Genomic DNA, 14,407 nt, shown 5'->3' with positions numbered 1-14,407 from the left:
TTGACTGTAGGGTTGTACGCTACATCAGAGATGGGCAACTGAGGGCCACTGTCCTGCAAAGTTTAGCTTAACTCTGCAGGACAGTGGCCCTCCAGGACTGGAGTTGTCCATCCCTGTTGTACATGGACAGCATAAGAGACTAAGAAAGCAATAAAGATCACAAAAGTTTGTGAAGCCATAATTATTTGCATAACCATATTGTTATTTGCATAACCTTATTGTTATCTCCCGTCCTCCCTGGGCACATTATATACATATATATAATACATACTTGTTTGTATAATGTTTAATATTGCAGTGAATGAAAGAGTGTGATGTTAATGTTTCTTGAAGAATACACATGCTAGTGATGTAAGCTCTCTTGAATGAATCAAATTATATAATAAATATTTTCAGCCTGTAACATTAACAATCTAATTCATGTAATTATATTCTTATTATAGAATTAACCTGTATTGTAATTATTATAATTTGTTTCATGTTGTTTCGGGACTTTTATTTTGAAATTAGTTTTGTGTAGACAGCCTGCAGGGGCTTCCGTTCCGGGGTCAAGAGTAACCAACGTGGTGGATCCTGCAGCACAACGTGTGCACTACTTCTAAGTGGAAAAACATCTGAAAGAGAATAAAATACATACGAAAAGAGGGTAAGAAAAGAGATTGTCATTTTGTTATTGTTTTCCGTTCTTCTTTGGATCATACGGTATTAAGGCTGTGTCATAATAAGTAGAAAAGTTGGAAAGACAATTTCAGAAACAAGCCATAACATGATACGGTTAGCCACTTTTTTCAAATATTTTAGCAAATATTGATATTTAAACAGGTAACGTTATGTTTATAGTTATATTAGGCTCCTTGTATAGTTTTTCATCACGAGTGACCAGTCCTCACTGAACGTTACTTGAGCAAAATATTAACTCTTCTTTGACAAAAGCATGTTCTTATGATGTCCATATATTTCAGATCAGCGATGGGGGAGTTTAAAGTTCACCGGGTTCGGTTCTTTGATTACATGCCCTCAGCAATCAGAGCCCTGGCTTTCAACCAGCAGAACGAAACGATGGCAGTGGCGAGGATGGACGGAGCTGTGGAGATTTTCCTCTGTTCAGACAAATTTTTCCAAGGAAAGGTACACGTTAAGTAATGCTTTGTCATGTTTATCAAATCAGTGATCATAGACATCATGGGTACCAGAGCTATGTTGATACACTGGTTTTTGACCAGCAAACAGTGCGTCAAAGATGCTTAATGTTTCCTATGTCCACAGATCATCCCTGGCAGAGAGCAGTGTGGGATTGAAGGCCTGACATGGGTTGGTGAGCGTCTGTTCAGTGCAGGACTAAACGGTCAAATAACTGAGTATGACCTGACAAACCAGAGAGTGAAATACACCATAGATGCATATGGAGGGCCAATCTGGGCCATTACAGGCAATCAACAAGGAACACACTTAGCGGTAGGTTTGCTTTCCTTAAAGGGTTTGTATACCCAAAAATGAAAATTGTCCCATAATTTACTCACCATCAAGCCATCCACCTCCTAGGTGTATATGACTTTCTTCTTTCAGCCAAACACAATTGGAGTTATATAAAAAAATATTCTGGCTCTTCCCAGCTTTATAATGGGAGTGAATAGTAACTGAGATTTTGAATCCCAAAAAAAGCATATCCATCCATCATAAAAGTAATCCATACGGCTCCAGGGAGTTAATAAATGCCTTTAAATATTTAAATATGCACTGCTTTAACGAAAAGACAAGGCGATGTAGCTGTTGTGGGAAAAAACTAATAAAGAATAGCAGTCACATCAGGAATCGTTCTCCCCTTGGCCATGTTTAAAGTTTGTGGAATGCCCATCTTGGGAACTTGGGTATTAAGATTATCCCAGAGATTCCCAGTAGTACCCTAAATATGACATGAGAGGGTGTCCTATTTTTAAATAGTAACTCGTATTTACGATAATTCCGATAGCAAGTGATTAAAATCAGCATGAAGTAGAAGTTGCGATAATCTTTTCTTCCCTATTGTGACGTATATTCGAGTGAAACTGAAAAAATGTTGGGCGGGACTTGATTTTGCCCAATTGATTGATTGATTGGATGGTTGTGGTGAGTGACAGATTGTCCTGCCCTCATGCTGGTAAACATATCAGAGATGTTGGTGCAAGATGGAGGGTACGTTATTTTGATAAAAGACTACGAGGGCACATGAAACATAAATTTATAATAAATATTGTATTCCATAAATAATAATTGATAACGCAAGACATTTCACAAAAAGAATTTTGTTCAGATTTTGTGGTTTAACGTTTGTAGGTTGGTTGTGAAGACGGAACTGTGAAATTGTTTGCGGTGAATGAAGACAAAATACAGTTTGAGAGAAATCTGGATAGGCAGAAAGGTGAGTTTCAGATGCATGTCTTGAATGGTTACTTTATTAGAAAATAGAAAACGTCTGAACATCTGTCTACCTAATTCCATAGGCCGCATCATCTCTCTGTCCTGGCACCCATCAGGCTCCAAAATAGCTGCGGGAATGATAGATATGATCCAGATTTTCAATGTGGAGACAGGTAAACAGAATTTTTCTTTCCTCCAAAACACCTTATTGCATTCATGTAGAATGAGTACATGAGCTGGAGAACTTTAATGTAGTCATGTGTGTAATTTGTTTTTTTAGGCCAGTCTATTCACAGAATGCTGACTGACAGAGGGACATCCCGCAGTAAGGAGTGCATGGTGTGGTGTGTGGTCTACCTCTCAGATGGGACCATCATCAGTGGAGACTCTGGGGGAATGGTCAAAATGTGGAACGATCACACTGGTACTCTAATCAAAAGCCATAATGTCTCAAAATGTGACGTGCTGGCTTTATCAGTCTCTCAGGTGAGAAGATTGCTGTGAATTTGTAGTCACATTTATGACTTTATAGACTAGCTTTTAAAATAGTCTCTTATGTTCACCAAGGCTGCATTAATTGATCAGAAATACCGCAAAAAGTAATATTGTAAAATATTACTGTAATTTAAAACAACAACAAACATTTTTCAACATATTTTAAAATACAATTCCTGTGATGGCAAAGCTGAATTTTCAGCAGCGTCAGTGCCATAGTATCCTTCAGAAATCATTCTAATATTCTGATTTGGTGCTCAAGAAACATTCCTTATTATTATCAATGTTGAAAACAATTATGCTTTTTAATATTTTTGAAGAAACCATAATGCATTTAAAGTTCAAAAGAACAGTATTAAAATAGAAATCTTTTGTAACATTATTAGTGTATTTACTGTCACTTTGATCATTTTAATGCATCCTTGCTAAATTAATTTGTTTCAAAGAAAGAATGAAAATCTTACTGGCCCCAGTCTTTTGAATGGTTAGTGTACATATAGAGTACATGACATACTACAAGAATACAGATAGGAAAATTCTTATTGTACCCTCTTGAATGACAGAATGAGCACAGCTTTGTGGCCGGGACATCAGAAGGATTTGTGGTACAGTTCCAGTTCATCTCTTCGGTTCTGGAAAAGAATGACAAAGAATGGGTCAGAACCAGAACATTTAGGAACCACACTCATGATGTCAGAGCTGTGGCGGAGATCACAACGGCTGTGGTTTCGGGAGGTGAGTTTTTTTTTAGGGCCCAAGCCCTGAAAGGGCGAAGGCCCTATTGTTTCCGTAAGGATTATTTTTTTTTTTCTTCATTATTTTTTTTTTGCCTTTTTGACACTTTTGGGGCCCTTAACATGCTCAAAAACTCTTGAAATTTTGCACACACGTCAGAACCCGCGGCCATCAGGGCCGGGCTGAAGCTGGTACCGGTGCGTGGCAGGGGGGCTCGACGGCGCCCCCTGGAATGGGGTCCGAAAACTTGGTCCATAAATCAAACACGCTTGCATGTAATAATATGAAACTCAGTACACATATAGATCTCATCGGGCCGAACAACTTTCGTGCTCTAAGTTTTACAAAAGCCCAACAGGAAGTCGGTTATTATACGTTGTTTGGAAAACGCATACAATGGAATGTGAAATACTCCTCCTAGGGATTTCATCCGATCGCCACCAAACTCGGTGAGAATAAAGTCAAGACATTGAGGATGAATTCTTGCGAACAGATTTTTGATATCTCGAACGGTTTGGCCGTGGCGAGGAAACTAATTTATGGCGAATAATGGGACACAGGAAGTGTGTTATAACTTCTGCATACATTGACAGATCTTGATGAAACTTCAGCAGTGTATTCGTTGTAAGAGGCCGATCACATGGATGTGACTATTGTGAGTCAAAGTTATAGCGCCACCAACTGGCAGCAGGAAGTGTGTCACTTTCAAAATGCTTTGAAGTCACCCTCTTACTTTTACCCGATTTGCTTCAAACTTTATGTGTATAATGTAAACACACGGCAGATGTAGACCTGTGAAAGGATTATTGATATCTTAGATACTGTTGCCGTGGCAACGCATCAAATTTTAATATTCTTTTCGGATGCGTTTGAAACTCTTAGCATGCTTGAAATTGGATGAAACTCGACAGACACATAACACTTATTAGCCAGTAGACATGTGAAAAGTTTCAGAAACGGGCGTGGCAGGGGGGCTCAACAGCGCCCTCTTGAACAGGGTCTGAAAACTTGGTTCATATATCAAACACGCTTGCATGAATTAATATGAAACTCGGTACACATATAGATTTCATCGGGCTGAACAACTTTCCCTCTGTCAAGTTTCACGCCAGCCCAACAGGAAGTCGGCTATTATGGGTTGTTTGGAAAACGCTTGCTGTGGAATGTGATGTACTCCTCCTAGAGAATTCATTCAATCACCTCCAAACTCAGTCAGCATGAAGTCAAGACATTGAGAATGCTAAATTGCGGACGGATTTTTGATATCTCGAACGGTTTGGCCGTGGCGAGGAAACAAATTTATGGCGAGAAAAGAGAGGAGACGAAGTGTTATAACTTCTGCATACATTAACTGATCTTGATGAAACTTTAGCAGTGTGTTCGTGGTAAGAGGCAGATCAGATGGATGTAACTATCGTGAGTCAAAGTTATAGCGCCACCAACTGGCAGCAGGAAGTGTGTCACTTTCAACATGCGTTTGACAAAAGTGGGTGGGTTAGTTTTACCAACAGTTACAAAAATCAGTATATATATTGGTCTCACCGAGCCGGACAACTTTCTAATTTACAGTTATTAGCTCAGAGCAAAAGGAAGTCAGATATTTTGGTTTGAATGTGGATTTTTTGGATATTTCAGACTCTGAGTTTTTTAGCTACTCTTCCTAACTGGTTTATTTTATTCACACCAAACTTTTTCAAAATGATAAAGATACATTAAAGATGCTAAATTGTGAACGGATATTAAACATCTCAAACGGTTTTGCTATAGTGAGGGACTAAAGTAAAGTAACACTTAAAGCCTCATCTTCTAAAAATGTAATTAAACACCATTTATTTCTATATAAAAGTATAAAAATATCACAACTAAACCCATTTTATTCTTTTTTTTTCAATTTAATAAATATTTATAAGTTTAAAAATAGTAATTGTACTATTTAGTCCCATAAAAGTCAAGTCATACATAGGGCTATACTGCCCTCTTGTGTTCAAAATCAGGTAGGCCTATTGTATCTACTTAAAAATATACTAGGTATGTGACGGTGAGAATATTTTACCACCGGTTAATCGACATGTGACACCGCTGGGGGCTTTTGAATCGCCAACTTAAAAACGAAAGTAAAATATGTTCGTCCACACTGACATTGATAGTGGTTGAGCGAGCGTTTCAAATTAATTCCTATGGAAGTAGGAATTAACTGAAAAACGTTCACTCTGTTCTGCTCGTTCCTCGCCGTGGATGTGCACCGTTATGAATGCCCGTGCAGCCATGAGCATTTTAGTTTAATTTTAAAATTAGCGCCTTTCGGGGGTTGATTGCTTGAAATTATTTTACAAAAGCACAATGTTGTGTTTTATTGCGACTGTACACAAATATAAGTTAACACTTTGCAGTTTGAATGTCGTCCTGTATAATGACGGAGTATGTTTTTATGTGTCCACTGTTCAAACGCGCCCACGCCACACACACACACCCACCCACACACACACGGTTTACTATCTTTGTGGGGACTCTCCATAGATTTAATGATTTTTATACTGTACAAACTGTATATTTTATCTCCTTACACTAACCCTACCCCTAAACCTACCCATCACTGAAAACTTTCTGCATTTTTACATTTCCAAAAAAACTCATTCTGAATGAAGCTTGTTTACCCATGGGGACCTCTATTTAGGTCCCCACTGTGATACGAGTCCCCATGAGTCTGTGTGCATTCAGGTTAAAGTCCCCACCGGGACAGAAAAACATGAACACACACACACACACACACACACACACACACACACACACACACACACACACACACACACACACACACACACACACACACACACACACACACACACACACACACACACACACACACACACACGCACACACACACACTAGCATTGCAATCTTGACATTGCAGCCTGTTCATTATAGACTTAATAAAATATAATAATAAAATGGTCAACCTAACATATAAAGATTACACTGCTCTAAATAGTCAGTAGTACAATTCGTACAATCACAGTAAGCACCGCTCCACTGTGAATTTTCCAAGGACATTTTTGCGCATGTGAAGAGGATCATTTTTCCCTTCGATATTGGAACGTGAGTGAAGTACAAAGCATATAATAAACAATAGTTTAGCATCCAAAAAAAGGTAATTATATATATATATATATATATATATATATTTTTTTTTTTTTTTTTTTTTTTTTTTTTTAAGTGACAAGACAAAGAATATTACTTGTCTGATATATATATATATATATATATATATATATATATATATATATATAATATAGCTGCGAGCAGCGATGGAGGGCCCAAGCCGGTGACACCGCCACCCTGGTGCCTTTAGTGTACTAAAGGCACCAGGTTGGCGGTGCCACCGGCTTGGGCCCGCAATCGCTGCTCGCAGCTATATTTTTTTTTTTTTTTTTTTTTTTCGTACTGATTCGAACAGAGCTGCCTTCATCACATGACTGAAGTATTTTTGTTTAAATGAGCCTTCTCGTCTCAGGTATGGACACACAGCTGGTCGTGAGACCTTTGTTAGACAAGATCGAAGTGAAGTCATCGGCCTGTGGCTTGCAGAAGATTATCTTTCCTCATGTGAGTATTGTGAAATTGTGACATGCACATAGAAAACATGTTTGTAATTGACTCTTAATGGGAGGGACTTGTTCTGCTTTTTTCATTGCAGAGGAGTCTGGTGTCCTGTGCAAGAAAGGCAGGCCTGATGCTTTTCCAGTACCCTGGTCATCTGGAGCTCTGGAGACTAGGAGAGAGTGAAGGACAAGGTGAAGATGTTACTCAATGTGATATTCATATCATAACTACCAGTTTTGGACACACCTAATCATTCTTTACAATTACTATTACCCACATTTTAGAATTATAGTAAAGGCATGTGGGAATTACACTAACATTAAAAAAAATTGGAAAAAATATATTTATTTAGCAAGGATGCAATGATCAAAAGTGACAGTAAAACATTTATAATGTTATAAAAGTTTTCCCTTTCTAATAAATGCTGAAAATTCTTTTGAACCTTCTATTTATCACAGAATCCTGAAAAAAAAAATTCTTCCACAAAGATTAATAGCACAACTGTTTTCAATATTTGTGCACCAAATCAGCATATTAGTATGATTTCTGAAGGATCATGTGACACTGAAAACTGGAGTAATGATGCTTAAAATTCAGCTTTGCCATCACAGGAATAAATGACATTTTAAAATATATTCAAATAGAAAAGTTATTTTTTAATTATAATACTGTTTCACATTATTACTCTTTTACTGTAATTTGATCAAATAAACGCAGCCTTGATGAGCATAAGAGACTTTATTCAAAAACATAAAACAACATTATGCCAACCCCAAACCTTTGAAAGGTAGTGTGTGTGTGACTGTAATGTTAAACATAAAAAATCATACATTTGAGCTGCTTCAAAGTAGCCATGCGTCTAAAGCTCATTCTTTCATGAGGTGCATTCAGAGATACTTTTATACAGTATTGAAGGAGTTCCCATGTATACTGAATGTCAGCACGTTTTATAAAACTAATATCAAGCAGGTAAGCTTAAAGCGGGTCGCACACCGGACGCGCAGCTCAGCGCCGCGCCACGTCTAGGACAACTCTCACCTGAAAATCCGATAACATCAACAATTTTCTGATTTCTGTATACTCTCATAGAGAATAATGTGTTCGAATTTAAAAGACGTGGCGCTGAGCTGCGCGTCCAGTGTGCGACCCGCTTAAGCCTTTAGATGAAAAGTTTATAATAATGAGAAACCAGTTTAGTCGAGTGTCTCCAGACTTGTAGTGTATGAAATAATTTCTATTTGACTTGGGCATGAAATCTAAATTTTTCCTTGGTTTTATTATCTTTTTGTCTTTTGTTTTCAGGCATACCAGGAAGCAGTTTACTTGTAAAAAAAAATCCAGAGAAATTGCTTCATTTGAAAGTGAAGGTACCATTCTTGCTTTTTTGAAAATCAATGTCTTTGTAAAAAAAATTAAACATTACAGTTGGTTTAAATTAAAATCTCCATACTGAATAGTCATCTGTATAACTTTCTGCAGTATGTGGTGAGAGTTGTGACATCCATAGTGCTGCTGAAATGAATGAAGTGATTGAACTGATGTTTATCTGCAGGGAGAGGATCACATCCGCTGCAGTGCCGTATCTCCCTGTGGAGAATGGATTGCATATTCCACAACCAGCAGTTTAGGGCTCTACAGGCTACACTGCGACAATAACAACATCAGCATCACCAAGGTACTGTAGATTTCCACAGAACTGCATGAAAACACATTACATAACTTTGAAGCATGGTAAAGAATGCATAGACTCTGCTTGAATTTTGAAGTGTCTGATAGCATTAGATAAAGGTCCCATGAAAACTGATTAAAAAGTTGTTGTTGTTTTTCTTCTTCTTCATTCAGATATCCAAAATTCCAAAGGTACTCAGCTCAGCCAAGCTTTGCTTCTCCTCAGACTCCTCCCATTTGTTTTCCGCCTCCACACATTCGTCAGTGCATGTGGTCTCGCTCAGCCAATCAGGTTGCAAGCTTGTGGGCACCCTTAAACCTAAGTCAGGTGAGGACTATACAGATTTATCTTTAGGCCGCTGTGAAAATTAATTTCACAGATTCACAAATGAATGCATTTTGATCAAAAGTAACAGTAAAGACATTTATAATGTTACAAAATATTATATTTCAAATAAATGCTGTTCTTTTTAACTTTATATTTATCAAAGGATCCTGAAAAAAAATGCATTATGGTTTCCTCAAAGATATTAAGCAGCACAACTGTTTTCAACATTGTTGATAATAAGAAATATTTCTTGAGCATCTAATCAGCAAATTAAAATGATTTCTGAAGGATCATGTGACAATAAAGACTGGAGTAATGATGCTGAAAATTTAGCTTTGCCATCACAGGAAAAAATGGCATTTTAAAGTATATTAAGATAAAAATAAATAAAAACTATTTCCTTAAAGGGGGGGTGAAATGCTCATTTTCACTCAATCTCATGTTAATCTTGAGTACATATAGAGTAGTATTGCATCCTTCATATCTCCAAAAAGTCTTTAGTTTTATTATATTTATAAAAGAAAGATAGGCTGTACCGAGTCTTTCCGGAAAAAAATGAGCGGCTGGAGGTGGGCCGTGTGGGCGAAGCTAAAGCTGTGCTAACGCGCCGAGCTAACAACACACAGACATTTGAAGCAGTTTTACTCACCGCCTGGTTCCAACCACGACCGCAAACCTTTATCATTGCGACTGCTCGATCCTTAAGCATTAGATGATCTGCAAATCCGTCGATCTGGGCTTTGTTTGTAAAACAATCATCGTCGAAATGCAGGGAACAAACAGTCCGTTGATGCTCAGGAAAAACAAACTCCATCCACTGGTCCCTTAACGCCGGGTTCTTTGGGAATCTGTGCAGGGTTGTCTTGCCCTGGCAACCAAAAACACACTTCTTTGGTGACATTGACTTCCCAAAAGCCGAGCAGAGCGCTTTGATGGCGTACTGCTTTCGCTCTCTCGCTCTGGTCTACGAGTGCGCGCGCGCCCGCGCTAAGAAGTGCCCTTAGGACCCATATAAAGAAATTCCGCCCCAGCTGACGTCACGAAGACCCATACTCGAAAAAAACTTTCCGAAACTTGTGACAAACCGGAAGGACAAATTTTGGCACAGAAATACACCTTCAAACGTACAATTTAAATTGTGAAACTTTGTCCATGTTTAGCATGGGAATCCAACTCTTTAACAGTGTAAAAAACTCAGTATGCATGAAATAGCATTTCACCCCCCCCCCCTTTAAATTACAATAATATTATTGTTTAACTGTATTTTTGATCAAATAAATGCAGCTTTGGTGAGCAAAAGAGACTCTTTTAAAAACTGTTTTAAAAACCTCCGAACAGAAGTGTGTATGTAACAAGATTATCCTCCTCTAACAGGTTCCCATCAGGCCATTCACTTATTGGCAGCCAGCGAGGATGGCAAATGGTTGGCTTCTGCTAACAGTGACCACGAGGTTCACGTCTACAACCTGCATACAAAGGAGGTGTGTTTTATGTCCAGTGTTGGGGAAAGTTACTTTTAAAAGAAATGCTTTACAATATTGTGTTACTCCTTTAAAAGTTTTGGAAAGAAATTCACTACATCACTACTTTTCTCTCCTGGTCTGGACTTGCTTGTTTGTATTATAATAACAACAAAAGTTCTGTTTTTGGCAAATGTAAAGACCCTTTCCCATCAAAAGTGATATAAAAAGCCTCAGGCTTAAAGGGTTAGTTCACCCAAAAATGAAAATTCTGTCAGTAATTACTCACCCTCATGTTGTTCCAACCCCGTAAGACTTTCGTTCATCTTCAGAACACAAATTAAGATATTTTTGATTAAATCTGAGAGCTGGATCACTCCTCCATAGGCTTCTATGGGATCGAAACTTGCCGGCCCAGAAAGTTAGAAAAGACAACGTTTTCTAACATTTTCATTGTTAACATCATTTTCAAAAATATCTTTATTTGTGTTCTGAAGATGAACTAAAGTCTTAAGAGGTTGGAACAACATGAGGGTGAGTCATTACTCACAGAATTTTCATTTTTGGGTGAACTAACCCTTTAAAGGTGCTCTAAGCGATGTCGGGAGATGCAACTTCTTGTTCATATTCGAATTGTTGTCAAACAAAACGGAGGCTAGCTAGACCCTTCAGCAATACAAACAATGTTTATTAATGTTTAAAGTCATTGTTTTTTTTTATTAGTATGGTTGAATTGGATCATCTAAGGTCAGCAGCAAAGACATTTGTTAAAAAATTGTGTTCTTTAACATATTTAATAATTACAGGTTTGCGTAATAATCTGAGTTTGCATTACACTGGTTTTATTCATCTTGAGGAATACTGAATCCTCACATTTAGTCTAGAACTACAATAACCATCAAGTTTACACACTCAGCACACAACGCCTCATTATAGGAGAGGTGTCAGTCAATAGATAAGAAAATAAAGTATCTTGTGTTACTTGTTTGAAAGAGTAATTGAGATATTTTCTTGTAATTTTATTAATGCATTACTGTCCTAGCTACTTGAAATATGTTGCTATATTAGTGCAAGTTAAAATTGTGAAGTGACTTTATATAAAGTATACAGAGATTTGAACATGTAAACTCCCATGTTGTCCTTTTTAAAGCTTTGTCTATTCATTCTAAAGTGTATTTATATTACATATCTCTTTATATACATTTAAACTAAATGTTTAATTGTTCAACTACATTTTTTAATGGGTTAAGGGTATAATAATATAAATCATAAAATAATTATAATAAATAATCATCGCTAAAGATCTCTAGTTACCTTTAATTTGGAGCAAGATAATCAGGGGGAGTGACTTTATTGCGTCAGACATGTCACTTTGCTTACAGCTCGAACTGAGCTGGAAGATTACATCTCTTTTTTTTTCTCTGAAGCTACTTTATAGATGAATTTAACTTTACACAGTTATTGAACCAAACACTGAACTGATTTCTCATATGTTTCAGCTTCATTGCACAGTCCCTATATACAGTTCTGCTGTCAGCGCCATGGCCATCCACCCAGAAACAAACTGTCTATTCATGATACATGCAGATCAACAGGTAATTAGTGAGCTTTAATGGCGACCTCCATTGAATTGCATAACTGTGATTTGAAGTGGCTTAGATTGTTTTTCTTGTTCTTATGCATTTTTGTTCACCACAGATGTTTGAGTTTTCCATTGATCGGAAACAATACACAGACTGGAGCAGATCGGTGCAGAGGAATGGCCTTCATTATATCTGGCTGGAAAAAGACACACCGTGCCTCAACGTGATGTTTAATCCCCAAAATCCTTCCCATGTCATCCTGCATGATACCTACGTGTTCTGCATCATTGATAAAAGCCTGGTGAGACCGACCTAGTCATGCTCTGTCATTACATTTAGTGACTTCAGAAAGCATTTGCCACGCTTAGAATTAATGTTTGCAATTGTCTAAACTATATATCAAACCAAGTGGTATTATTTTGAAACCTTTCACAAAACATTTTCATTCTTCAACTCCTTTTCCTTTTTTCTTTTTTGTATTTTTAGAATCTTCCATTTGTTGGAATCATGTATCTTTATATGGTTGTGAACTGAATGTTTCTAATGCTGGTCGTGTATGGTCATCATTATTAATTGAATTTTTTTATGAATTTTCAAAAATGCATGTGTCTGTTCTAGCCACTGCCTGATGCCAAGACACAATTCCTCAATCAGCTGACTCTGAAGAGCCTCCCAAAGGAAAAGAGGAAATCTCACAGCCATGCTTTCAAAGTCTGCAAGACCTTCAGGGTGTGTGGGAGCAACATGTACATGGTGTTTTTTCCTTTTCCTGAAATTTTGGATGGAAAATTAATGACTTTTTATTCTCTTTCTGTCTTTTAGGAGATGTTGCATGTTGAGCTGATGTCAGATCAGTCTCTGGTGGTGGTTGAGCGCCCTCTAGTGGACATATTCACTCAGTTGCCTGCACCCATCAAACAAAAGAAATTTGCCACTTAAGAGTAAACCTCCCTTGTATGTGTGTGTGTGTGTGGCCTCAGTGAGGAAGTGTTTTATTCAGAGACTGCACATTTTCCCCTCTTCCCCCATTGTAAAAAACTGCTGAGACTGTATTAAAAAGAAATTTACCATACCTTCTGTGTTGGTCTTTTGTCTAGAAATTTTAGGTTTGACATCTTTGGGTATGTTCTGACATCAATGTTGTTATTAGTTACTAAAACTATTAAAATTGTTTTCTGTAATTGAAACAAATACTAGACTGACTCATGGGCATTTATTGAAGAAGCACCAAAATGGCAATACTGTAGAACCAACTTGTCTGTAAAACATTTTCTTTTGAACTGCCCAATCTTTAAAGTTATGAGAATGCACTTTTTATCAGGACAAACTTTTAAGGACTTATTTATGGATCCATTTTTTTTTTTTTTTTTAGCACAAGTACATTTAAAGAATCTATTATAGAATTGTACTCATTTTGTACATGTACTCTTTTTTTTTTTTTAAGTTTGTTTTCATTATGTTGTACTTTTGATATTATGTTGTTAAATGTTTAATATGCATCTGCATTACATATTGTCATTTATCACGTAATAGCCAGTGATGCTGATGGCAATAAACTCAAATACTACTACTGTAATTGAAACAAAGCTAAAATAAAAGTAGTAGATGAAAATTAGAAGTGTTGAAAGAGATTTAAATTTATATAATAAATCAGTGCTTGAAGTACTAAAATGACTCGAAATAAAAACAAAGAGCCTATTAAAAATGGCAATCACCGGATGAAATGTAAAAATAAAAGCTAATTCAATATAAGTACTATAATAGTATATAAGTACTAAATTGCTGTATTAAATAAAGTATGTTTTTCATATAGGCTATCTTGTGCACTTCATTTTACCACTTTCAAAAAGGTAATACCACATTACCTTAATCATTGTATTTAAATAGGTCACTTCTAAGTATTTCAAAGAATACAATGGCGTTTGGACTTATAATTTATGGAAATAAGTATAACAGGTAATTATAACCTTTTATTTTTTATGTTGCAATTTAATATGCCAAATATAGGCACTTTATTATAATTTAATCTCAGTCTTTGAATATTTGCTTTTTTGTTGTTTTTTATCAACTAAGTTTTAGTCATAGATTTTTATTTTTAAATAACGTGTTTTTAGAATAGCAATTTTGGTTTGGGTAAATAA

The 14,407-nt window shown here is 36.7% G+C and overlaps 1 protein-coding gene across 1 annotated transcript; it reads left to right on the top strand.

Annotated features, from left to right (window-relative positions):
- Positions 1-532: 532 nt before the first annotated feature.
- On the top strand, positions 533-14,081 carry utp4 (UTP4 small subunit processome component). The gene is made up of 17 exons (XM_081373131.1): positions 533-646; positions 963-1,128; positions 1,267-1,455; positions 2,314-2,398; positions 2,481-2,570; positions 2,678-2,883; positions 3,456-3,627; positions 7,139-7,230; positions 7,322-7,418; positions 8,530-8,594; positions 8,780-8,902; positions 9,070-9,223; positions 10,598-10,704; positions 12,183-12,278; positions 12,382-12,567; positions 12,885-12,995; positions 13,089-14,081. Exons 2-17 carry the CDS (start codon positions 970-972, stop codon positions 13,203-13,205), a joined length of 2,049 nt encoding a protein of 682 aa, XP_081229257.1. The 5' UTR covers positions 533-646; positions 963-969; the 3' UTR covers positions 13,206-14,081.
- Positions 14,082-14,407: the final 326 nt, after the last annotated feature.

Source organism: Scardinius erythrophthalmus, assembly GCF_964197995.2.
Source record: "Scardinius erythrophthalmus genome assembly, chromosome: 8".
Taxonomy (NCBI): Eukaryota; Metazoa; Chordata; class Actinopteri; order Cypriniformes; family Leuciscidae; genus Scardinius; species Scardinius erythrophthalmus.
Note: the sequence above shows the minus strand (reverse complement) of the source record. Positions and strands in the feature narration are given on the sequence as shown.